The sequence below is a fragment of the Suillus plorans genome, assembly GCF_016647745.1.
Source record: "Suillus plorans strain S12 chromosome Unknown HD556scaffold_50, whole genome shotgun sequence".
In the NCBI taxonomy this organism is placed as follows: domain Eukaryota; kingdom Fungi; phylum Basidiomycota; class Agaricomycetes; order Boletales; family Suillaceae; genus Suillus; species Suillus plorans.
In genome coordinates this window covers 38824-64535 of record NW_024537434.1, presented here as the reverse complement: position 1 = coordinate 64535, position 25712 = coordinate 38824, and the positions used below count along the sequence as shown (strand labels likewise).

At 47.7% G+C, this 25712-nt stretch overlaps 8 protein-coding genes across 8 annotated transcripts; 4 read left to right on the top strand and 4 right to left on the bottom strand.

The window, feature by feature from the left end:
• Positions 1-299: 299 nt before the first annotated feature.
• HD556DRAFT_1391492 (uncharacterized protein) lies at positions 300-2586 on the bottom strand. The gene is made up of 4 exons (XM_041303565.1): positions 2308-2586; positions 761-2250; positions 617-707; positions 300-567 (listed from the first exon to the last, which is right to left on the bottom strand). The coding sequence occupies exons 1-4, from the start codon at positions 2432-2434 to the stop codon at positions 548-550; spliced, it is 1728 nt and encodes a 575-aa protein (XP_041157361.1). The 5' UTR covers positions 2435-2586; the 3' UTR covers positions 300-547.
• Positions 2581-3766, top strand: HD556DRAFT_1391483 (uncharacterized protein). The gene is made up of 6 exons (XM_041303564.1): positions 2581-2809; positions 2878-2929; positions 2996-3107; positions 3215-3356; positions 3413-3536; positions 3604-3766. Exons 1-4 carry the CDS (start codon positions 2679-2681, stop codon positions 3349-3351), a joined length of 432 nt encoding a protein of 143 aa, XP_041157360.1. The 5' UTR covers positions 2581-2678; the 3' UTR covers positions 3352-3356; positions 3413-3536; positions 3604-3766.
• A 1652-nt stretch (positions 3767-5418) lies between these two features.
• Positions 5419-6519, top strand: HD556DRAFT_1528969 (uncharacterized protein; the record flags this gene model as incomplete). The annotated part of the gene is made up of 3 exons (XM_041309393.1): positions 5419-5735; positions 5789-6093; positions 6150-6519. The coding sequence occupies exons 1-3, from the start codon at positions 5709-5711 to the stop codon at positions 6517-6519; spliced, it is 702 nt and encodes a 233-aa protein (XP_041157359.1). The 5' UTR covers positions 5419-5708.
• A 1679-nt stretch (positions 6520-8198) lies between these two features.
• HD556DRAFT_1310607 (uncharacterized protein) lies at positions 8199-9452 on the bottom strand (the record flags this gene model as incomplete). Its single annotated transcript, XM_041300433.1, has 3 exons — positions 8199-8909; positions 8958-9071; positions 9312-9452. 3 exons carry the CDS (start codon positions 9450-9452, stop codon positions 8199-8201), a joined length of 966 nt encoding a protein of 321 aa, XP_041157358.1.
• Positions 9453-11058: 1606 nt separating this feature from the next.
• HD556DRAFT_1391458 (uncharacterized protein) lies at positions 11059-14271 on the bottom strand. Its single transcript, XM_041303563.1, has 15 exons — positions 13883-14271; positions 13640-13820; positions 13525-13578; positions 13392-13470; positions 13068-13341; positions 12981-13005; positions 12780-12874; positions 12644-12727; positions 12545-12589; positions 12460-12480; positions 12155-12408; positions 11911-12096; positions 11767-11858; positions 11487-11711; positions 11059-11424 (listed from the first exon to the last, which is right to left on the bottom strand). Exons 1-14 carry the CDS (start codon positions 14163-14165, stop codon positions 11531-11533), a joined length of 1854 nt encoding a protein of 617 aa, XP_041157357.1. The 5' UTR covers positions 14166-14271; the 3' UTR covers positions 11059-11424; positions 11487-11530.
• A 350-nt stretch (positions 14272-14621) lies between these two features.
• Positions 14622-16093, bottom strand: HD556DRAFT_725213 (GPR1/FUN34/yaaH family-domain-containing protein). Its single transcript, XM_041311429.1, has 7 exons — positions 15733-16093; positions 15568-15677; positions 15466-15516; positions 15329-15415; positions 15183-15278; positions 15041-15132; positions 14622-14989 (listed from the first exon to the last, which is right to left on the bottom strand). The coding sequence occupies exons 1-7, from the start codon at positions 15850-15852 to the stop codon at positions 14838-14840; spliced, it is 708 nt and encodes a 235-aa protein (XP_041157356.1). The 5' UTR covers positions 15853-16093; the 3' UTR covers positions 14622-14837.
• Positions 16094-17939: 1846 nt separating this feature from the next.
• HD556DRAFT_725072 (uncharacterized protein) lies at positions 17940-19348 on the top strand. The gene is made up of 9 exons (XM_041311428.1): positions 17940-18126; positions 18179-18293; positions 18346-18379; positions 18435-18523; positions 18579-18609; positions 18665-18744; positions 18795-18823; positions 18872-18963; positions 19014-19348. Exons 1-9 carry the CDS (start codon positions 18101-18103, stop codon positions 19088-19090), a joined length of 573 nt encoding a protein of 190 aa, XP_041157355.1. The 5' UTR covers positions 17940-18100; the 3' UTR covers positions 19091-19348.
• Positions 19349-21690: 2342 nt separating this feature from the next.
• HD556DRAFT_725049 (CHAT domain-containing protein) lies at positions 21691-25321 on the top strand. Its single transcript, XM_041311427.1, has 4 exons — positions 21691-21781; positions 21830-21976; positions 22024-22121; positions 22178-25321. The coding sequence occupies exons 2-4, from the start codon at positions 21898-21900 to the stop codon at positions 25139-25141; spliced, it is 3141 nt and encodes a 1046-aa protein (XP_041157354.1). The 5' UTR covers positions 21691-21781; positions 21830-21897; the 3' UTR covers positions 25142-25321.
• The last annotated feature ends 391 nt before the right edge of the window (positions 25322-25712 follow it).

Below are 25712 nucleotides of genomic sequence, written 5' to 3'. Positions count from 1 at the left end.
GGCTATTTTTTAACATTTGCGCCGAACTATAGAACTTTTTTCTATTGCAGTCCGTTCCTTATTTCTTAGTAGCCAATGTTGGCCCAGGCTCAAATACTCCACTTTGTCAATGTTTCAAAAGATCAGGCCCTGACTTTGACGACATCAATGTCCCTCTGAGTTGGAGCGTCTGCCATAAATTTACTCTTTCCTCAGTCGTCGACTGGAATTTCGTCATCCTGCCAAAGCCAAGTGCTCATGCTGTATTACAATATTCATGTCTTACAGCATTGGCCGTTGCCTAGCACTAGACACACAATGCAACCTGAATCCCCACAGGAAGCAAACACAGCAACACGCTCCAGCGCAGTGACATCATTGATACAGACAATACATGTGGGTAAGAGATTTCATCGCCTATCTACAAAATTAACCTACAAAACCCTAGTCAGATGCGCCGTGACCAACCTCCAATTGTTACGATTGCCTGCAACACCGAAGATTGCGCTTTGAACATCATATTAAGTTCGCATTGCAGGGCGATTTAAGTTGCCATTTGCCCTGCTACTTATGTGTTAGTTACGTTAGCTAAAGAAGTCAGGTCAGCATACGCAGCGCTATACTCGTGTCCACTCACTGTTTGATTTCTTCACCTCTTTATAAACTTTTCTTGAAGCTTTAACAATACGCCACGCAACGACAATATCAGACAAACTTCTGATCCATTTCTAAATCAAAATTTGATTAGTCAACACCTCCTACCAATATTTAAAACAGTCACCCAAGAAAAACAAGTGTTTCTTGCTTCACGCAAATTGAATATGAGAGGACCAAGTGATTGATCCTGTTCTGCGACTGCTACCAAACGTTTCAAATCCTGCTTTTTAAACCTAGCGAGCAGATGCCGAAGTTCGCTGCTAGGATAGGCCGAAGAAAGATGTGTACCCCACCAAAAATGTGCATACCGGTGCGCATTGCGTGCCACTGCTCCATATGCTGGTTCCGTTCGTGTGAGCAAGTCAATGCAGCGACACGCAAGGTACTCGTGAGCACGAGCGTTGCTCACGTAGAGTTCTCCCGAGCAAAAGGGATCCTTTATAAAGTCGTGGAGCGAAGCATGATAAATCTCGACGTTTCCAACTCCATCGGGTGGATTCGAGATCACGGGTGAAAATGCTTCCAGCATTACACCCAAGCTCTCTTTGTCCGCATGGAAAAGTTCTTGGAGGTCTCTAAGAGGGAGCGGTTGCATGAGACGGATGGATGCTAACATCCGGCAGTACAATGCTGGATTCTCCGAAGTTGCAATAATCTGTTGATAAAGCTGGTTGATGTCTCGGTCGATGACAACGCAGAATGCTGACTTCTGACGAAGTAAGAGGTCTAGCCTCTGCTGGGGACATTGACCGACGGGAGATAAAAATTTGACAACCATAGCAGCATAGACAAGAAGACCACATGTCCTAGAGGCCAAGGTCTCGAATTCAGCCTCTGACGGCCAAGGTTTGGGAGGCCGCCCGAAAACATCGGGACGACTTGTCCGTATGTTGTCAAGTGATGCTCGCAGAAAGCAATGAACGTCTTGTACAATAAATGAATCACATATAGTGAGGGGGATTTGGCAGACGCCAGGTGGCATGGCCGCACGGATATGAGCGTCGGGGCGGCTCGTAAATATCAGGTGGATGGTCGGCAAGTTCGTGCCCGAGAGCATCTCCACGAACAGCCTAGCCAGTCTTGCCGCCTCTTGACAAGAAAAGCATTCATCAAGAGCATCAATAATGATGACATAAGGCCTCTCTTGACAGAATCGCAACGTGTGTAGTGGATTGATAACCAGCTCCCGCATCTGGTCAACACGGGACTTTTCAGACGATAAGAGAAATTCGTCTTTCTCGATCGCTTGTATGATATCGCCTCGAATGCGCGGGAAAGTCAGTGCGAGCTGATATGCGATGGTAGGAATAATCTTGCCAGCAATTTGTGCATGCTTGTGCGAGAAGAAGAAAGTGGCAGCAAGTCTTCCAGCTCTTTTGAACTCCTCAGCTACAGTGAACGCAATGGATGTCTTTCCAATGCCAGTGCAGCCATTGAGCCAAACATTCGTTTGATCACGTCGGCGGAGGAGTCTTCTCAGACTCCCCCAAAGATTAACACGCGTGTTCTCCATGCATCGTAAGTGGGGCTGACGTTTTTCGGAATCGAAGATGCCGCTGTGTTCTACGACATTGCATAGGCTCCTCCATGGGTCGTTAGAAGAAGATGTATGCACTTTGAGGTAAGACTTTTAGCACGATTCGAGATGGGGTGAGCAAATGACAAACTCACTGAAATCCATTGTCGGGAAGCTGAGAGTGAGTGCTTGGGACAGATCCAGATACATATATGTTGTGTCAACTAGAGCGCTGAGGCTGTCACGCCCAGTGTCTACCGTGCCTAGAAGTTCATTGCGCATCGAATCTTCCCTGAACAGCCGACCCCAAGTTTCATGTCACTGCACCCCTCCCTTGCGAGAGATTTCAAACACGGGCATAATGAACCAGTGAATCACGAATTCCACTAGGTAGTTGGGGAAATTGAATCGGGATTGCCTTGCCTAACGAAAATCATGCACGGGTAAATTATTAGTCAGCAAGCTGTTCTAATCTTTGAATTAGACATCGATCGGCAAGCAGCAGTCAGTATTAAAAGACACAGCGATGGCGCTACCTCTCAACGAGACTCGATTACTGTACTTGGAAGCACAACCGCACAACAGCGCCGAATCTTTGAATCCCGGCGATCACATCGGGACAGTCGTTCAGGTCACCATTAAAAGCAGAAACCCAAGGTAACAAGACAACTGCTGGGGATTATTTCAGTCTTATCTCGAGAGGTTTAACCACATCTTGTTTCCAGTCCTTCGAAGGTGGAACTGGCCATATTCGCTATAGAGCAGCGTGATATCACGGTAAGCGCGCGTTAACCGTGACACATCCTGGCAAGCTCGGCCAAACTTACATGTCTTTCAAATCAGACGGCTATAGAGACACTACTGCTTGGACATGTCAACAGTTCCGACTCGGAGAAGCTTCCAAAGCGCGTGGTCATTCGAGAAGACAGGCTGCTGGGGTACGTCCTTGTCAGCGGTAAGGAGCTGCATTTTCTGTTTTGTTGATTTATCTCGTTACAAAATCATTCAAACCCAACTTTCAAGTTCACTATTGAGCTAATTGTGTTTGTCGATGATTTATAGAGCGACGGAAATGGACGTACGGACAACGCAAACAATTCTACTGGGGCAGATATCCGTTAAGGAGTAGTGAAGATAAATGGATATTCTACTTCGAGACCATTAAATTGCAGGCCAACTATACGGGGCGTCGAGTCTGAAAAAGGTACTGTCGGCTTTGTATTCCACCATGTTGTTCACACATCTGTCTCGTTGGGATAGAAAAATAGATTCCTAAAGGATGATTATAAGAAGTGCACTCCGTATCTCAAAGCACTTACAACAGCCATAGTTTTGATATGGATTTCCAAAACTGCGATAAACACACAGGACAAGCATTAGTCCTGTAAGTTTGGTGAGAAGTGAATAGAGCACTCCATATACTAAATATTGTTCCGCGCGCTTATTTTCAGGAGCAAATGAGAAGAAAGATATAGTGCAAATATAGTTTGCTTTTGAAGTGGGATGACTCGGACATGTGCATGAGTGCCAACGTACTACGACTCGGACCGAAGTCACCTTTTGTATTATTACGTAAGGCCTGATCACTGCGACGACTTCGCTCCTGGCTCGCACTGTCTGCATGCATGGCTCCTCGACAGAATCCATGTAAGTGCCCATAATGTTAATGAATCAGCATGATACGAATATCAAGCTGTGACGTCTTTCTCTTTTCTCCACGCTGTTGAGTGTTGTCGCTGTTGTATCTTACTACACTGCTTTTTCGTAGTAGGCTCTCTGTTCTGTTCTCCTATGTGCATTGGCTTATCCTTTCCTGCAGTGTGCGATGTTTGTTTACAAATTCACGTGCCACATCGCTCGTGTGCTGAACGTTGTTGTCCACCTCAGGCGGTTGCCCATACCCCATTTACTATGATGCACTTTATTACCCTGAATTTCATCTGTCGTGCTTCGAATCCCCTGAAGACTTATGTTCTGGGCTTTCGTGAGCGCCGAGGCCGTTGTTTGTTCGTAGACTTACTGTTTGCAGATTGTGTGTAGTTTGACGGCGAATCGATTGTGGTGACTCACAAGGTGTCCGTGTTATCGTCTCTTCTTGTCTTTTAGACATCAAAAATTATATTGGTTGGCTTCTGACCAATGTTATGATGTATTGGCATCTGTTATTTCATTTCCTTGCTCATTTCCGACACAGCTCCACTATGATTGCAAAACATTTGAGCGCTTTGATGGCCCCCTTCCGGCTCTCTGCGCTGGCTTTCTCACCTGTAGTACTGCCCAGCACAAGGCCGTCCCATTGTCTGTCCTCGTTCTCGTGCTAAGACCGGTAATGGATCGCTATTTCGCATTCAGGAATGCCTTTTGTTTCCGCAGTCAGCCGGCTCTCAAATCATCAGCGGTCCTTTCCAAGATGAAGACAAGATAACGGCGGAAGAAAAGGGGCTTACTGTACATGTACAGTTTTGAAACCACATGACGGTCAGTTTCTCATGAATTCGTGGAGCTGCGGACAGAACCCTCCTAAGCGAATCTAGAACCTGGATTTAAAGAGGTCCAGGAACTCACGAAGGCTTCGGAGGGTAACCTACCTATCAGGTCTAAGCCGTAGTGATGGAGTTGCAGAATTTGAATGTATAATGGTATATCTTGCGACACTGGTATGCACATGTGCTGGGCAATGAAACACAGTATGTACGAAGTCCGGGCTTAGTCCGAGTCTGAGTCATGTGTGGATGACGGTAAGTCGTCACTCTTGTCTATCACTCTCTTACAGTTTTAGTCTCAGCGAAGTCTTTGACACTACAGTAAGGTCCCTAAGCTAGCGGAGAGGGAGTCTGTCTGTCTAGGCCTGGGGCGGGTAGGGCGCAGAAAATGCAGATCCATTGTCCCAGATCTTCTGTCACTTAGGTTTCATGGCGGCTCTATGCAAGAAGATGTGGAACATCCCGGGCCACCATCAGCTCATCTTCTTGGTCATGAGTCGCCCTTCTTTGGTACTCGTACCTCCCACTTTAGAAAGAACACAGGCTCAGTCTGAGCGATGTGTAGATGAAAGTCAGTCGTAACCCTTGTCAATCACCTCCTTACAGCTTCAATATATGTCTTCGAAGGTCTCGCATACGTTTCGACAATATCATGTTGCCTGTTCCTTTTGCAGAAAGATAGACATACCACCACCGAGAAGCCACCACTGTGATACTAAGGACAGCTGATCCAGGGGGATCAAGGCTATATTGAATGCCGGTTGTTATTTTGACACGCCCGTCGGACGAGGTGGCTGACTTTGTGCATCTTCAGCTTCCAGGAAATGCAGCCTGCCGGAATGTCCAACTGGGCGCGACGTTACGGTCAAATCGTCATATCTTCCATCGGGTCCTCGCTCGGATCGGCAGTATTTTTTTATCCACTCCTTTTGATTTTCAAATCACAGTTGGTCGAGATGTTATGATCAACCCGACCAAACAACTTTCTCTCTATATATAATGTACAGCGTTCGAACGACTCATTTCAATCCAACCACAGCCAATAAATCATCTCTCCTGTTGAATATACAATCATGGTTTTCTACGCATATGTCAAACATGTACCAAAATCCATTCTTCGTTGTCTGCGATGTCGTGCTAAATATCTGTTCAGATCACGACCAACACGACCTATCGATACGTGATTACCTTTGCTAGCCGCGAAGTTGCGGATGAGTGGTGGCGTGCCGTGTCCACTTCCGCCGTCACTAGTTTCGTGACTAGTGTTCAGCGTGTCAACGCCCAGTTCTACACCCATAACGTGAGTCTGGCAAACGCCGCCAACTCCCTCACCACGACTGGGGTTGCGACCGAATTCCTCGGCAAGGTGTTTTTCACCTTGCAGAATGACTTGGCTGGTCGCGGCTTGAGCATCATCCCACGGCTCGAATATTGCGCGGACCACATCAGCGGAAACTCGTAAGTCAGTTCCTTGCAAGATGCTCTGCATTTTTCTGATAGCGGCCCTACCAAAGATTTTTCATTCGCTCTAAAGTCTCTCCTTACGAGTATTGGTACCATCCCCCATCGTCTAACGCGACGAACGCGGTCTATGTTTCGCGCACCGAACGCTCTCGCTTCACCGTTAGTCGCACCGCCAGCGGTACTGCAGGGACCGTCATAATTGGCTCTGACAATGTCGTTATCACGTTGACCACCGTTGATCTGTCCGTTAACGTCAATGGCACCACTGGTCAGGTGATCCTCTCACTTGCTCCTATGTCGGGGTTGACTTTTAGTACCCTTTTGACCAACTTCACGGTTGGGCCTTCCTTGTCTGTGGATGGTGACACCGTGAAGAAGCTCCTCTACACGGAGCATGGGGAACAGTGGGAACTCGCTTGAATGGCTATCATTTGATCCAAAGTTGTCTTGTACTGGTACTGCTGTAGTCTCCCCGTTATTTTATGAAGGAAGGAAGGAAGGAAGGAAGGAAGGAAGGAAGGAAGGAAGGAATTGGTTCTCGTACTGTTGGTAACGCTATGAAGCAATCGCATTTTTTGTTGAACGCCTGCCATGACGTATGACTTTGAGATACATGAATCCTTTTAGCATCAACAGGCCTCTCTACCAACCTACGACAACAGTGTTTGGAGTTACCTCTTTCACTAACAGCCGGATGATTGATGACTGCATCGATGTACTAGAAACACGACCTTAGTTTCGTCGTTCAACAAATTTGTGCCATGTATTAGGTGGGCGCCCGCACCTGGCCAGTAGCTGCACTCGGGTACATACCATCCGTTGCCACATGTGTGGCTCGACGTAGAGGAGTTAGGCCACCGACCAAGTAGTTCTTCGTTGCAGTAACTTGAAAACGGCGAATCATGCATCCGAGAATGTGGCATGACTCACTGGACAAACTTGGGCACATAAAGGCCTAATCAAATGCCACAACAAGTTCGCAATTAATCCTCCTGGCTCCATCTGTTGTAATGCTCCATAGGACATGCATGGCTCCTCGACAGAATCCGTGCAGGTGTCCATAAAATGAATATTTGCACGTCTGGCTGGCTGTTACAACTGAATTAGCACGATTTGTCACCGTCCCGCACCCCATCGCACTGGACCAGTATGGATATATCAGCTTCACGGTGTCACTCGTCCGTCTCGCAGGATGTCGAGTCCCATCTACCATGTCCAGATCAGTGTCGAACGTTATATCATGACTCGGACGCCGCCGGTCATTATTGAATACAGTCAAATCATCCGGTAGTCCCGGTTGCGGATTGCAATATTTCAACGGCCTTATCAATTAGTGGAATACTCAAACGCGGCGACACCTTGTTTGGAGTCTCCTGGGTTCAACGGCCCTATCAGGATGTCTCTGCGCTATGATGGATGGAAGGCTCTCGTTCCATTTCTGGTGTTCTTTAGCCATCGTTCTGTAGGAGTAGTTCCAGCAGCTTTCTCGCAAACGAGTGTCTGACCTGTATTTCAGTCCTCCTGTTTGTCCAGAATATCCACGGAATTACAATGCCAGCGATCGCCGATCGCACCCAGAAAGGCAAACGCAGTATTGCACTTGCAGTTTGAAAGAAGAGTATAAAGTCGACTGCCCGCCCGCTCGTTCAGTTCCAGCAAACCCCTCTCCCTTCTGAACTTCCTCCTACCAGTATATATCACTGCATCAGTTCAATCGTCTCGCCAACAAGTGAACTGGTGTGATCGTATTTTCGAATCGACGGTCTGACTCCGCGTTGGCGCGATAGCACCGGTCACCCACTGGCAGCGGTCGCGTCAACTTGTTGCTTTCGGAGTTGATTTCAGACACGGTTGACGATGTCGACGGCATTGTGAGAGAATGGTAGACTTCATCCAGCAAGAAACCAACTGGCAGAGAGATACTGGCAATATTTTGTGTGCTGGCGTTTGTCCTGCAACTTAAAATTAGCCTTTAGTACAGATTGAGTCATGTACAATTGCAGCCTAGTCAAAATTAATAGGACGTTTGTTCCTGCAGAAGCAATTCGTGTTACTCCTGTGCTCCACCTGAGCGCTGAGCACCTGAGCCCTATATACACTCAATTGCTCGTCGTCAAGACCAGAAAAGAAAATGATGGGGCCAGGAGCGCGGAAGGGAGCAGCAGCGAGGAACGAGTGCATGACCCCTTGAGCTCAGGAATACTATATGAGACACCAACAATGATGGTATCCTTAATGCGACCTCCAAGGCGCATGACCCCATTCTCGACGATACCAACATCGCCAGTGTGGAACCAGCCGCCCTCAACAAAACCATAGGTCGTAGCTTTGGCGTTATTGTAGTAGCGTACGAAGACCATCGATCCGCGAATCTGAAGTTCGCCGCTTTCACCGTCGAGGCGCAGGGCGACACCATTTGCGGGGTCTGCAAAGCGCATCTCGCAGCCACCGAGGGGACGTCTAAGATCAAGGAACTCGTGAGCAGGCTCAGTTGTGAGGACCAATTGTATATGCATCCGGCGCTGGAAACACCCACCGGCTGAGACATCAATATACTTGAAGTATCCTCGCCAAGCCTCTGTCATTCCGAACCCAGGGGCGATCATAAAGGACACGGTAGATGGATCCTTGCTCAACTTTTTCATCACAGTAACGAAGGCTCGCGCAGTCCTGGAAACAATAGCTTCGCATCTGCTGTTGATCCTCTTGATAGAGGACAGGTTGAAGCACCCGAAGAGGTCTATGTGCTTCTCCAGGTCACAAGTGAGTTTGGAGAGTAGAAAACTCGGGTCAAAAGCCAGTTGGATGGACTAAAATGAATGATAGGAGACACGTTCAGTGGTTCAGTGGTGGCACACCTTTTCGTCGATCAGACGGAGCAGCCGCAGTGGATCAGTAATGATGACAGATACATGCACGTGGAGTTGCGAAGCACCATACAGCAGAGGTGTAATGTGGAATTCCAACGATCCCTGAATGTCGAGATCAATTTCAACAGGAAGTTTGGATGATCAGTGTGCTTTGCAGTTCAGGATTTTGGATTCAGAAGTCAAGCCGTAGTTTTTCCCCTGGGCACGGCATGCAGCAAGGATGGTCCGATGCGTGTGGACGACTGCCTTTGAAAACCCAGTAAATTTCTCGATGACTTTAATTCAGAGATAGGTGAACTTCCAGACCAGAAATGGAGGTGATCTGCTCAGCCCCAAACTCACTGGTGAGCCAAGTTGCAGATTCAAACGATTCTTTGATATGCGCAGCATGGCCCTCCTTGTGCGCCTGTTGGGCGCTAAGTGCAGGCTGTAAGCAGGAAAGATAGCCAGCCAGTGGACACGCCCAGACAGCAGCCATATCATATTCGTGCTCCGTCAGGTACACCACGATGATTGAACCTGTGTGTTTGCCCCACTCAAGCATAGCCCGTGCAAGGATGCAAACATGTTGGTTGAACACGCTAAAGGAATGGAGAGGTACCGTGTGTCGAGGAGGTTATGAAATCAAGCTCGTGTAATGGATACCAGCCGGAAACTCGAGCGATTACATCGTGGAGAGTATGGGGTGCGGTAACGAGGTCGGTGGTGGCGTTAGAAGAGACTACAGTGCCATAAGTTGCCATTGTGTCTCGAGCTAAATTCCGAAGGAATATTACGAAGAAGGAAAACATGTTTAGGAAGTTGAGCACTTACCTGTATTCTTATACACCGGAGCCAGAACACTCGTAAAGTAAAACATACCAGACTACTTTGTACAAAAAGCGAAAACGAGTGAACTGGCACGGTGATCGATTGGTTTGATCGGATTTTCGACTCGACGGTCTGACTCCACGTTGGCGCAATAGCGGTCTGTCTTGGCTTGTCATCTAGCAGCTACGTCAACTTATTGCTTTCGGAGTTGATTGAGGATTGTCGAGAAGTGTCCAAAGACTCGTACTTATGAGAAGGAGTGTCAAAGCAAACACGTGACAGAATACAATTAAAACTCAGCTCGGGTCAGCTGTGACCTGCCGAAGGCCACTGGCGACTTCCGTCCCAAACTTTGGCCCCAGACTGGCCAAATCTCTGACATTCACAGCAGATTTGTCCCCCAGACTTTAACACGAAGTCGATTCCTCTGTATAGACGCAGACTGGCCAAATACCGCACTTTCTGAGGACTTGAATCGCCACATGATCAGTCAGAGATTCGACTGTGACCTATTTAAGCACCAACTGCTGCCAGGGGCAATGGATGTGCTTTCGCATGTTTGGCAGCGTTCCTAGTCGGGGTATTATTAACGTTACATAAAGCCATAGCCCAACATAGCCTTACTAGCATGACTCATAATGCGTTGAAATCTCACGAGTCCCTACGCTACTTCCACCGTATCATCCAAGTTCATAACAATGGGACCAGCAAATATCAGTGCGATGACGGTCAGTGACTTTTAGGAGACTGGGTTTGCGAGGACTTACATGGAAGACCAGAAGAACAAGAAGAATAAGGATGGCAAGATCGTACCAGAGACTGCTCGAACAGCTGACAAGAAATACGGACAAGCTGACAAGAAAGATGGCAAAGCTGACAACAAGAATGCTAACAATCAATCACCTCGGAAATAGGTGCGTTGAGACCATTATCTTACGGGATCAAAGACCTCACCTAGATGAAGTGACGAGTATGATAATTTATAATTTGCTTCGTGCGGGGAATGAGCGGTATTATAGCAACGTACTTGAATTGGATTGGCACAAGGACAATCGGAGAGTCGAGACACGCTGAGCGCTACCAGTGATGGTACAGCGGGACAATTCTATGAGCCTCGGATGGAGTCAGAGCTGCCTGCTAGTGATCGTAAAATATCATAACACCATTACAATTACGTAGGCTTGTTTTGTATGTCATTTCTACAACGCTCTATATTAGTTTGCGTTCGTGAATGCACACTTTCGGTTGTGTTTGGACCCTGAGGCCTGAGCCGGTTGTGTCTGGAATTTATGCAAACTTCCAAGTCATTATTGCACGATTGTCAAAATCATCAAAACAATCAGTGCTATCTCATATATATTATCTACACCGCAGTTTGTAGCCCATTATCACCCTCAATGACACTACGCATCTGTACCAGCTCATCAACGATGCATCAACCTTCAATGACATCGACATCTTGACATCGAGAATATGATGACTCCGCGCCAAACTTAGGCCGAGGCGTCAAGCACATGCTGCACATCTCCGGTATCGAATTTGCCAAATGCCAGAGGCTCACGGCGAGGGAATTTTCGGGGCACTGCTACGAAGCGCCTAGTCGCGGTACTAGAGACCGGGGATAACGATCAGTGCTTTGAAGGTGGTGAGAATACTGAATCAAATTTTAGACCTTTCAATACCTTGAAGTCTTACTCAATTGTATAGCGAACGTACGTACGTAACCTACAAGTCGTCAAGTATGCTACCAGCTATTCGGATGAAGTTAGTTGTTCACGAAGCCAACTGAAAACATGATAGTCTCTCGTACTCCAAATCGGCCACAAGATGAGCAGGATGATGATCAACAAACCACAACCAACTATTCCTCGAAGTATGACGGAGGTAGATTTAAACACCAGGGAGGAAAATGCGACGAGGAAGTATATCATTCTGGCTCGAGGTTAGTCTGAGTGTCAGCAGGCATAGCTGAGCGGAGAGCACTTACCCCCACATAAGCAGTGCGAACGGAAGACCGTGTAAGATTGCGAGGGCTTTCTCACCGAACATTGAATTTGTCATTCTGGTAAGGAATACGACCTGCACAAGGGTTATTAGTGCGAGCGCAGTCCACGGCAGAAGTATCTCATACAGCAGTATCGGCAGAGACATTGCCATATTTGCGGTTTTGTCCGGCGAGTAAAATGGACACAACTAAGGATCCAATTACACAGAACGTTGACAGATAAGCCGCGATAATGGCAACAGATTGCGACTTGTCGGCGTTCACGCTGGGCACCGTGAGAAAAGTGAGATCCACAGTTAGCATCACCGTCGACTGTAAACGAATCGGTTTAGAACAGCAGAAACAGTGAGTAGGGTAAATGTCATCGCACATAGATTGTGATAGAAACCCATTCCCTGCCGAGCTTGTCATTGAAATCTTTCCATCGAGGTGAAGTTGTATTTTTATCCACCCAGACTCTTTGCAGTTCCTTCATCTGAGCATGGGGAGCGCCGAAACACAAAAGCTCCATGATCCAAGATACTACGGACTTTACGATATGCTCATCATCCGTGAAATATATTGACTGGTCGGCTCCCAAACGTGCACAAGATTGGCCGCAGAAGTTGAAAAATTTTGCTCGGGCTATTCCTGAATGATAAGTCCGCAAAATACTGATGCAACAACCAGCCATACCGAAGTATCGCATAAAACGTGCTAATAGTAAAGCAGAATACGTGAGGCGAGGAAAACATGCGATCTTAAAGTGTCAAAGACACACCAATGACGCATATGGAGTAGGGGCTACATGTTTCTGAAGTGGTTTCTGTTGAATGTTTAATCTGAGTGAACTTGGCTATATGTATGTACTTCTGCGCACCTTTGAGGTGATCGATTAAGTCCAGTATTTTTGAGAGGTCTTCCCCTCCAAATGGTGACAAAGACGTCTCAGACGTGATGACGTCTAGGCGGAGACATGAGCAGAGTTAAATAAACGAAAATTGGAGTTATTTAACCTGCACTAGCATGCACAATGATTTCTCTGAGCTCCGCAAGGAGTCCTTTTCCTGATTCCTCCTCTCTGTTGTTGGGATAGAGCTCACAGTGCATCCTGTTTTAACAGAGTTGCTAGCTCGAACTACAATACTAATATGGTATGAGCATTCAATCAGTATATTGTATCGAGATACTCACAGAATAATAACTTGAACAATTACCAGTACTGGCTTTGGATGACATAACCTGTAGGAGGTCAATTCAATTTATGTGCCGTACATCCTGTGTCACATCGGGCAGATGCTCACGGATATGACTGTGATCATTTACCCCTCTGACTCCATCAAAAAGGTCTTCGGTGTCTAATTCATCAAGCCAGAAGATGGTGCGCTCGACACGGTCAGCGAAATAATAGCTGCAAAATCGTTCTCCGGTCATCGGACGTACGCCGAGCTGCAGCGTCAGCTCGATACCCGTCAGGTCAATATTACTGCTCTCGGCAAGAGCGAGTAGATCATCTGCACAGTTATTCAATTCGTTGAGGAGTGCCTGCACTTGAACGTCTGTATCGGTGAAGACCCTCTGATAGAATCGTTAGAGTATCATGAATCACGACAGGAAGAAGAGCTGACCTTCACTGGATGATAGAAATACAGGGCACCCTCAGGATGGACATGCACTTCCCAACCAGTACCAATAGGCAAATACCGTCTCAATTGCATAGCATTAGCTGAGGATCATTTACCCAGAATATCTACTACTTACTTGGGGTACTGTCTGACGGCACGCTGGATACTTTCTATTCCGCCAGAAGGGTCACTATACGGTGCGTATTCCTAAACAAGCTGCTGCCGCATAATGAGCATCAAGAATAACTTACGTTTTCATGTCCTGTCCATATCTCTGAACAGATGAAGCTATAAAAGGAACTTTACGGCGGCGATGAATATTTGGTACGGCTGGTGGTGCACTGTGTTGATGCAACTGCGACTGAGGATCGATCATTCCTGACTGTGCCAAGGGAGGCATAGCAACAGGTGCCAAACTACATGCAATATTATCTGTGATAAAACTATATGAGCCATGCAAGGAGAATCTGGTTGACTACCAACAAACAACTTACTGGATGCGTTGGCAGGTACTGTTGGAATACCTCGGAGACTGATCGCAGCGACTCCCGCCGAGGCATCTGACTGAATACTAAAACCACCGTCAGCTGGTCGGTAAACACTTAGAAATGAACATATAGGATTCCGGGAAAAGCAGGAATGTGGGACATTCAACAGACCACCAAACAGGCGCCGGAAAAGGGTGATGGATGGGGAAAAGAGTCCATTCGAGAGTGCCTTCAGATATTCCCACAGCGTGGACAACCTAAGGAAGGCCTGACGGGGGAGGTAAATCATCTCCCTGCTGTATGTCGATTGTTGATATCACTGAGATTACTGCCAGGGCCCGAGCAGGAGTTCATGGTACCCTGTTATAAGTCATACCTTACTCGGTTCTTTTGACTTACCTGAACAAACAAAGTTCCGAAAAACACCCTCACGACTCATTTAAACCCAGTCAGGGCCAAAAGATACTAGAGGTAGCCTAGAGTCTAGTATCTTTTGGGTCTAAATGAGTCGTGAGGGTGCTTTTCGGAACTTTGTTTGTTCAGGTAAGTCAAAAGAACCGAGTAAGGTCTGACTTACATATAACAGGACACTTCAGATCAGCAAAAGCGCGTTCAAACGGACGCTTACGACTTCAGTAGCTCACTCATATGCATCAGGTGTCCATATGTCATTCTGAGTTCCACAACATTGTGATCGAGTGATCGCAGGACAGGACAACTTAGTTTGTTCCCGCGGAAGCAATTCGCGTGACTCCTATGCAGTATTTATTATAATGATCCCGGAACTGAAGCTGGTACTGTAGCAAATAGTCGTCTTCTACTCCATTCTACCACTGAACCTCATCCCACCAAAAGTATGATCTAATACAAACGCGCTAACAGTCATCAAGACCGAAAACGTAGCGAGAATGAAAACTAAAGAAAAGAAAGAGCGATGGGCTGAAGATTGATAGCACAGTACTTAAACATTTGAAGGGGCTGTAATGAGGGGAGGGAGGCGAATAAACGAGAACGTTGTTTGTTGGGTCCAGAAGAGCGAGAGGGCGCCGTAGTATGCACCGAAGGAAGCGATGATGCCAAGGGCACCACCTGCAGTCGCAAGGTGTGGGTTGCCTACGTATCGGACGTCAGATAGAACATAATACTAGAAGGGAGAGAACGCACCGGTGAAAGCATTTGCGGAAAGACAAGTGAGCGCACAAACAGTGAATGCGAGCGTTACAACGATGGGGGCAGTTGTACGGATTGCGCCAAGCCTATAATATTATTAAGGATGTGTCTGCAAAGCAAACTTCCTGGGACTCACAAAAAGAGGAACGTAATCAAGTCCCAGATGGCGAGGTAGATCCCGATGGCATTGTAGAACTCCTGCCCAACAACCCCGTCAACGGTGTATGCAGCCCTGAAAGCTATGTGAGGGAGGGCATGCATCAATGCTTGCAAATGACATACGCAAGGCCGATTTGAGGCAGGTAGAGAGCACCAAAAGATAAATTGAAACCTCCGTAGGTAGTAAAAACTGTTGCACTGAACGTGTTACTGTGGAAAAATCTCAGTGGTAGCTCTCCATACAAAGGTCAGAACCATACCCAAGGAACATCTCCCACATGCCCACAAGCGTTTGTGAGATGCCGCCGTAGCTGGAAATGACTAGGTTAAAATCAGATCATTTGCGAGTAACAAAAACTGACAAGGTTGCGAAAACCAAGACCAAGTTGGGTTGACCAACGCTTTTGGAGGCGAGCGTCAATATTGACGAGCACAGGAAGACGGTACCGTAGGCCATCATGCCCAAGGGTGCCTAAAAGCCAATTACATGCTGTTGACATAGTAGCAGTAAAACATTGAAGACATACAGGGTTACCATACGTCCTCTGGAATGGCTGCATCTGTGGTGCAGGGGGTGCTGGGGCGTCCATGTTGACGGTCTGGACGTAGTAGTTGTCCCTTGGGTTCTCTTTTTCAATAGCAGACATGACTGGATGACCGGTGTCGACTTGTGGTGCTATGATTCTTCAGAGAGCGGGAATGAGGTCAGGTGTGCACGTCTACCTCAGTCCTTTATACTACTCTATAGTAGGGCTGATATATCTCCGCTCACGCATGGAACGCGGTGCCAATTGTACGCATGCACTCTGCTGCAGTGAATAGCGTGATTAAGGTCTAATCTGAGTGAGGGAGTAAACTCTGTTACTATAGAACTCGAAGACGGGTGACCCTAGCTTCCAGGAACTGATTCAAATGATGTACATACTGTTCACTTCTCACTCACTATCCAACTACTCCCGATTATCTCGGACAGGGCTCCGACGAAGTCTAAACTGGAAAACAATCGCGGAATATGATTTTGGTTATCTTTTTCGTTGTTGCAGCTTAATTTATGCAGGCTATGCCAAGAGTATCTGACGGTCCAGGTCGGTGATTGTGTTAGTCATTTTGATGGAAGGCTTCCCAGGCTATTGGTCTACCTTGTAGGGGTAGGTCGCGATATGAAAGTATCAGGACTCTATGAGGGATAAATCATGATTGTGTCACTGCGGGTACTGCGTTTCTGTATTTGTCAAGATCACTGGTGTTGGCAATGGTAAAAAGTCAAAAGAAGTCGCCGGTATTTGCCGCAATCGACTTGCCCAAGTTCAACTGGGTCCGGAACACTGCGGCCATCCCCCACGACCTTCAAGTTGCGCCATCCGAGTCCCAGGCGATAACGAGTTGCCTTGGTCCTGACTAAATTTTGAGGTCACGGTTGCATCTGGAGTTGCGCATAGTCCGCAACCATAATCATCATCCTTCATAATGGAGATTTTGAGGCTGTAGTCCACCCTTGATCTTTCGACTCATGAAGTTCAAGTTATGCTGTTTTCTCGTCCATTCGGTGGAAGCCTAGAAGGAGTTCGTTCCTCCAAACTTGACTAAGCTGCTGGTGAGTATTTTAAGTTTAATGTCTTATCTTGGTTTTCTGGGGGGGATTCACACACCCACAGTGAACATACAAGTTCTCTGCTTAGTAGCAGGTAGCAAGAGGTATCAGAAGACCAAAGGTATGGAATTTTGCTCGACATTGCATGACTACGCAAACTTACCAGTCCACACTACTCATGTCGCACATTTGCGTATCTGGGTCTTATCGCCACATGGCTGGCCAGTGCGTTGGACCATGCGATATACCATACATTGAATTTGATCAGCCCTTCATGCATTCACCTGGCCTTGAAGCTTCAAGCTCAAGTCCATCGCACGTTGTTGATAGTCACTTCCTTATCAGATTAAGATTTGGATGGCAAGAGCGGACAATTGAAGTACCAGATCGCTGGTTAAATTTGCAACGGCGGCAGTGTGCGAGCAATGGATACACGTCGGGTACGTGCGAAGTTCCCGAACCCATGCTAATTGGGATGCAGAATACATGTGCTTGTGAACACAAACATAGTTCTCCTTTGTCCGCCGTTCACTCTCAATGGACTGCAAGTATGAATAGAGCATCACTCGGCGGAGCAAGGTCAGGGTGGTGCGCGTTCCAGCAACAGTGACCAAGCCTGTGGCAACCCAATGGTTTTAAGAAGATTTCATGTTCCGAGTCGGCCATTGCATGCGCACAGCTGGAAATACTCGTATGGGCACACTAATACTTGGTCCGCCCAGATACTTCAATCAACACGGGAAGCAATACTTTTCTTTTGTTCCCAAGGCAATATCAGATGTCAGTTTCGGTTCAGGAATATTGGCGCATCTTAGACTTGCATTCTTTGCAAACTAAGGAACCATCCTTTATACGTGCATCTTGACACACGATACTGGAGACTGCTAGACGCCGGTAACGTGCTTGATGATTGGAACGAGAGATAACGCAAGCAGTGAAATGACAGACATGTTTAAAATGCAATGGTCGAAAGGTTTTTCATGCTATAGCCTTCCAGTATCAATTACGTAGGTTTTCATGAAGCTGAGTACGAGGTATGATTCAGATATCAGTGAGAGATCAGAAAATATGAGTGGTAACAATATACTCGTCACGACATTCATCCACCAGCGAGCAGTATACAGCCGAAATTGTCTCCCCATGATTCCACCGTCGCGGGCGTCAATTTACGTACATCGGACAGAAATTTAAGCCTAAGTAGCAAGAATATCACACGTTGAATTCAACTTCCGCGGTTCCGAGTCTACAACTTGGTACGTTGGAGTTCCCCAGAGCTCCAATTACACCAACCGATTTCTTCAACAATGGCCTCAGTTCTTCGGTTATACAAGTCGGTGGCTTCAAATCATCCATTCTTAGTTTTGTTTGCTCAAGTATCTCAGTGCCGCTCTCATCCGAAGACCCGTATTGGCACAGTCCGCCACTGCTGCCGTTTTATTTGGCGCAGGTGATGTGATCGCGCAGCAAGTCATCGAGCGCCAGGGCAAGAATCATGATGTGAGTATTGGTGTGACTACAGAAGGAACCGGTCTTGATCAAATCTGCGCAGTTCATGCGCACTGCACGCCTCACTTTTTATGGAGGTAAGATGAACCGAGTGCGCGCGGGATTAGCCTAATCCACGCCTAATTTCATCAGGAGCGTTCTTTGGGCCAGCCTTGACAAAATGGTATCAACTTCTGAACCGCATCAAGTTCTCCAGTCCTACGAAGGCTGTGATATATCGTGTATGAGATGTACTATTTCTTCCGATTTCATGAGGGAATGATCGCCTTTTTGCAGGTCTGGCTGGACCAGGCGGTCCTGACTCCTGGTTCGTTGATTACACGTGAATCTAGTCGTCTTTCTCACTCTTCGCTTTCTGCTAGTGGTTGTCGGATTCTTCTTCGGCACAATGAGTATCATGGAGGGAAAGGGTATCTCTGGTGCAAAGGAACGCATTAGTACTGTAAGTTAAATCCCCCCTGGAATCTGGTAACCACCTCACGTGTCTCCCAGGCGTATGCTCCAACTTTAATTCGTAACTGGTAATATTTGCGTTATTGCCTACGCATCGTGCACTGAATTAGATCTAGGGGCGTCTTCATTCCCACCCAAATCATCAACTTCGCTATCGTACCGCATCACCTCCGCTTTGTTGTCGTGAGCGTCGTCAGCTTGTTTTGGAGTAAGTTTGAGTCTATTGCAAGCCCTTTGATGTTGATCATAGCCTTTTAGACACGTACCTCAGCGCTGTCAATGCCAGTTCACAGCACCAGGAAGTAATCGAATCAGGCAAAAGCACCGAGAAGTAGCACGATCGTAATTCGTGCGCCTCCCACCAGCATGTGTATATGAACTAGACCATCGGCACTGCCATCCCACATAGAGATCTTTTGTTCTTTTTGCTGAAGCGTTCAGAATGCCTACTGAAGTTTAAGGTGAATAACCATCGTAGTGAATGACTCAAGTATTGGCACTGCGCACGCACTTGTTCTTAGAATGGACCAAGCGGAAGTATGTGCATGATGCGATACAGCTTCCGTGACGCGCCGCTGCGAGCTGTCTTGACTAATAAGATCCGCGCCTATCATCTACACCAATCGATGTTCCTAGAATGTTATCCGGTTTCTAAACTACTTCCGCTCTATAGTGAGGCCAGACTCCAGAGTTCACTTGAAATCTGTAATCAGGAGATTTTTCTGCACAGTACTGCGATTCAATTTGGTGGCCTGATCAAAGTGCCAACCCACAGTGGGATCATAACCTGCGCCTCTGCTCTAAGGAACCCATAAGCAACTCAGGCTATTCCCAAAGGTGTACATGTGCGCAGGTAGGCGCCCAGGCTCTGATGCGACTGGGAATTTTTTCACATGGAAGCACCGCTACGTAGGCGTTCCATTTCCTTTTTAAAAGTTGCGGTGCAGCAAGTGGAGAGCCAATATATATATGTCAAGGACTTGCTGGTGAGTACTCTCGGTGGTTATTCTTCGGTGCTACTTTCTGACATGACTTCGAGCATTAGTCAAGAATTAGTCAAGAATCCAGAAGAACGGAGACCCGGCACACCGTCGACTTCGGCAGCGGAACATATCCGAGTCAACATGGAAACATCACAATCCATCGTCAGAGAGCAGGTGGTCGCATTTTCCTCCTTCTGGCTGCATGGTGGTCCCGATCATCGTTGCGCATATTGGATATTAATCACCACAGGTTTCAAAGAACCATGATACCCTTAGACGATCTCTTCTAGACCAGAGGCAAATCGAACAGACTGACGAATACATAATTTCCGACTTGGCTGGTAAGATCTTCGATGCGAGTTGGTGTGGACGTAATCCAAGTTTTCACTCGAATTTCACTCTGGTTCAAGGTGAAACAGGCAGCAGGGATATCATTGTTCCATGGCGCGAGCCGCGTGCGAAGTGGGAAAATACTGAATGTGATATCGATGCACTTGTTCGTACGTCCAAATCACATTCGGCAGGCTTCGTTATGACGGTGGATGAGTGGATCTCAATGGCTTGAGTTTTGCATTTGCATTTGTGCTTTCACTGCAACCAGGTCTGTCGTGTTTTTAGCCATAATCATGCGTACCTGCTAGACTCGCAATCAACTTGTCTGTGGTAGTATATGCCAGCCTGGCCACGAGCGTCATCTGTAATCTTATATGAGTATATTTCAATATGATGTAAATTGAATGCACAGACGATGCATTTCTATTGATACATAGGAAATTTGGCTCGTGATGACTCTGTCAACAGAATGGCTAACTTGAAATATGCTGCAAAGGTGGTCAACGATGCGGTTTTGTTACGCAAAACCAACAAAAACGAGTCTAACACCCTTGGGATGACAATAGTCAGAATTAAGACACATTAGAAATGCCCTTTGCTGGAGGTGCAGTGTCTAGAAGGATGAAATGGTACAAGTGCATTAATGGCTGGTGGCAGTGTCACATGAGCAACATAGTCACGGCCAAATAAAAATAAATAGAAAATTGAATCGGCAACCCTCAGCTGTGTTCCTCTCAAGGTACACAGCACCAATGACCATGTCCTCTTGATCACAGTACTAGTGTTTAATTTGATATCTCTCGGCAGTGGGTCAATCTGGCAGCGGTCACAACTTCCTGAACATTCGTCAATCATTAATCATCGATCATCCTTCACCGAACTTCAAGTGTATTGTTGGTTGCATCCTCGCTTTGCAAGTTGATATTCTTTTCTTGTTTCTCGGTTCAGGCAAGATCATTTTCCCCCCATAGCGCTGTCAGATCAATCAGACGAGTCGTATATATAAACATTCGGCTTTTCTTTGTGCGCCGTCTTCACTGGTTTCAAATGATTTGCATTACCTTGCGAAATACATTCGATTCTACATCTTGCCAATTGGTGCACTGACTGAGTAGTATGATACAATTCGGTATCACTCTGAGACTTACGTGCCCCCCTCAGTGGCTGGCCACAACGAATCATGACTTTAATGCAGATTCTTCCGCTAATCCTGGTCGGTGGTCTCCATTCCCAGCGCTTAGTGCAATGATGTCATATCAGCGTCTATATCGTGCCGACAGCCCTTGGGAGTATGGAAATACACGTGTAGCATGACCTGAACCCTCAACCTCCCCTTTCAGCTCAACCTCTATCTACAGTCCCCATATCCTTACCCCCGTCCTCCCGAGTCCCTTCTCACTGATTCCGTCCACGCCACTTAGCTCGTCTTCGAACCTCATCAAGTTACTCCATCGCAAAATCATGCCTCGTCGCTCAAAACGCCGATATATCAGACTTGAAGGCGAGTTTCTCCGCATTACCTTCGTATTAGTGTCATGATCCTCAAGCTCTATCTCCAGTCATCAGCGGAAAGAACCTTCAAGTCCCCTCCTGGCGCATTCCCGCTGGCATCTACATATCCATCAATGTTGACTCCCGGAAACGCTGGAAATCGGCCGTCAGTGTCTTGTCATCTGATAAATCTGTAGTGTGGAGGAATTCTGTAACTCTGTAAAGTTCATGCAGACTTTCTGACGCGATGCGAGAACTGATTATCAGTTTATAGAGCATCACACTCCTTACCTGCATTGTCAGTGGAGATCAGGGCGTCCTTTGAGCTTGGTCGAATGCTAGGGGGTGGAGAGGTCATCGGAGCACTTCAAATGTCGTGGGATGAGCTCCTCAATCATGGAGATGAGCCATTCGGTGAGTGATTCGCTTCTCATTTATGCAAACGCACTAACGTCCCGTAGATTTGTCCTTCCCACGCGTGCGCGGTGTCCACCCTTCCGTCAAGTTGAAGGCCGCCGTTGTACATACTTGCGACCATCAGGACGACGTACTGTTTGATGTGAGTGACGTTTTTCTCTGTCCCGTCGACTTTTACTGATAGATTAGCAACTGTAGTCCCTTGCAGACCGCGAAATTGCTCAAGACACAGACGCGGGCCACGCGCGATTTGCCAAATACGTGAGACGCAAGACGGTCTCTCACCTGAGCGATGCTGTAGATAATTTTCAATTGGTTCTAGACCGGTGTCCGGTTAGCCATCCAGACCATGCAACGGCTCTCACCAACCTCGCGTGGGCCCGCCTTCAAGGCTACATCCGAGATGATCTTCAAGACATCGATGCCACCACTTCCCTCTTCCGCGACGCCCTTGCATTGCGTCCGCAGCATCATCCCGATCATCTCTTATCTCTATATAATCTTACCCAAGCGCTGACTTGGCGTCACTACAAGAAAAGTACTGCTGCCGACATCCACGAAGCCGCTCAACTCTACCATGAATTGCTACCTCTCTGTCCAGAGGGTACCTACTTTCGTAGCATTGCAGCAGGGAAAAATGGTGTCGATCATGTGATCGGCGGATGCAACAGCCTTCCAACAGACGCATCTGATGAAGGCATCCACCTTCGAAGAGTCGTCCTCGAGCTCTGTCCTCTGGGCCATCAACTCCGTCCCAGATCCATTGAGGAGCTTGCACAAGCAGTTGAAACACGCTTTGATCAGCATGGTAGCATCGATGACCTTGACATGAGCATACAACTTGGTCGTGAAGCCGTGTCTCTGTGTCCCGAGGGACATGCTGACCGCGATCACTACTTGGATGACTTGGCCTTTTCACTCTCGTCCCGCTTTGATCATCAAGGCAAAGCTAATGACCTTGATGAGGCCATCTTTTGGCACGAAGAAGCACTGCGCTTGCGCCCTGTGGGGCACAAATTTCGTGATTACTCATTGGACAACCTAGGGACCGCCCTCGTCGCGCGTTTCATCACCCGCAGCGACATTGATGACATCACCCGAGCTATCAGCCTCCATCGCGAGGCACTAACGTTGTGCCCACCTGGGCATCTACATCATGACACCACACTTAACAACCTTTCCCTCGCGCTCCAAACCAGATATGACAAATCACATGTTAAGAGGGATCTTAACGAGGCTATTGACCAGGCTCGCGAATCCCTTCGGTTAACAAGGCTTGACCACCCAGAGCGCCATATGACTCTTTTCAATCTGAGCTCGGTACTCTGCTCTCGTTTCACGCAAACTCAGAAGATTGAAGATGTCGAGGACGCCATTACTCTTTGCCAACAATCATTGGAGGCTTTGCATTCGCTACACCCAGATCGACACTACTCCTATCTCAGGCTACAGGAAGCCTATATGTCTCGTTATTGTGTACAGTACAAGCCTGATGATCTAGCACTTGCAGTGGAGAACTTCAGACTCGCATCACGACACCCTACTCATGGCTTTCCAAACCGCATCATTCAGGCATATAAATGGACTGTTGCAGCAGAGCAGCATGGTGATGGATCCGCACTGGAGGCCTACTCGACATTTTTCGAGCTTCTGGATGCTCATTTGGCAACACGATCGTCGGCAACTTCACGGCGGGAAGCTGCTGCTGCCTTCCATTATGCAAGATCACTGCCTGTAGATGCAGCCTCATGCGCTATACGTCGTGATAATCTACGACGAGCAGTTGAACTTGTGGAACAGGGCCGTGGACAACAGTGGTCGCTGGCATCACGACTCAGGACTCCAGTCGAAGAACTCGAGTCAGCAAAACCGACACTGGCGCGCAATTATTTAGAGCTGAGCAAACGCGTTTCCAATGCAGTCCAGAGTTCTGCGATCATCACCGACAGAGCTGCTGCTGATCGGGAAGCAACAGAGTATAGGATACTTACAAGGCAATGGGAAGCTGCCGTAGCTGAGATACGCGATCTTCCGGCGTTCTCGCGGTTCCTGCTTCCACCTTCATATGAAGACCTCCAAGCGGCAGCGCGCCAGGGCCCAGTCATCATCTTCGTTGCGAGCCAATACTCATGCAGCGCCATCATCGTCCCGACGTTAGGAGACCCCCATCATGTTCCCTTGCCGTCTATCGGTCTCGCAGATCTGACCAATCTCAAGGATCGCTTTACCAGGGCAATACGAGATTCATCTCGGATGAACCCAGGGGAGTCCAGGACGGATCTAATAGTGCTCTCGCGGATAATATGGGACCAGATCATGCTGCCCATCGTCAACGTACTCGAGCATGTCCTCAAACTAAAGCGCCGCTCTCGAATTTGGCTGTGTCCAACTGCAGCTTTCACGTCCATTCCTCTCCATGCAGCTCACCCATTTCAAACAAAGGCAGATCGTTCTGGGAAGGAGCCATGCCTGGAGGATCTCTACATTTGCTCTTACACGCCAACACTTTCAGCTCTGATCAGATCTAGACAGTTGATGAAGAAGCGCGTGCCTCCATCCTTTGTGGCCATCGGACAGGGTCAACCAGGTGCAGGGAAAGGCAAGGCGCTCTTGGCCGTTGACAGCGAGCTCGAGCTTGTCCATAAGTTCGTCCCTGCGACGGCCAACCGCACCACCATTTCTGGCGACGCAGCCACACGAGCAGGTGCACTCGAAGCTTTGCAGCAAAACACCTGGGTGCACCTTGCTTGTCATGGGAAGCAGGACCCTAAGCAGCCTTACGATTCGCATTTTGTCATGAAAGACGAACATTTGACGCTGCTCGATATCATGGAGAGACATATTCCGCAGGCCGAGTTCGCGTTTTTATCTGCTTGTCATACCGCCGTCGGCGACGAGGAGACGCCCGACGAAGTGATCCACCTCGCAGCTGGTATTCAATTTTCAGGGTTCAAGAGCGTCGTTGGCACGCTGTGGGAGGTCGACGACTCTGTCGCAAAACACGTCGTCGAAGCTTTTTACGGGTATATGTTTGGAGATTTGAAGGATGGTGGTGTTATGGACTGTACGAAGGCGGCCTGGGCACTCAACTGTGCTACGCACGCGGTGAAGACGAAAGTACCACTCGAACAGAGGATGGTTTTTGTTCATATCGGTGTGTAGTCCTACATCGTATTACTGTCGTCTGGTACATATTCACGAGTTGTTGATCTTTTGTCCCGTTGTGTGTACCTGGTCTCTTCTTTGATACTTGCTTTGCATCCCTCTTGGAAGCATTCATTCATTGCTCGAAGGTTCTTGAGGACTAGGTTGTTTTCGTCCACTAATTCCAACAACGCAGGGTGTAGTCAAAAACTTATGAGCCTGAGACCTGACGACCTGACGCCCTCCCAGACCGTCCATACATTGACAATAAGCTGAGGATCAATCACGAGCCCCAGGTCCTCCATCTCTTTCGTGACACGGGTATTCCATACGCACAACAGACAAGATTCAGAACGCGAACAAAAAAGACCCACCCAAAGTGCTCCTTGCTTACGACCGGTGCAGCGTCCAGGCACATGCATGATAAAATGATGTAATTGATGTCGGTGACAGTGCATCACGTAAGCAACACTGAAATAGAAATTTGAATTGGTGTCCTGGCAGAACTTCGTTCAGTAAGGTGGCCGCCTGGCCTCTTCACGCGGTGCGAATGATATTGTCCCACAGTGCTTGGTTTGATATGTGGGGA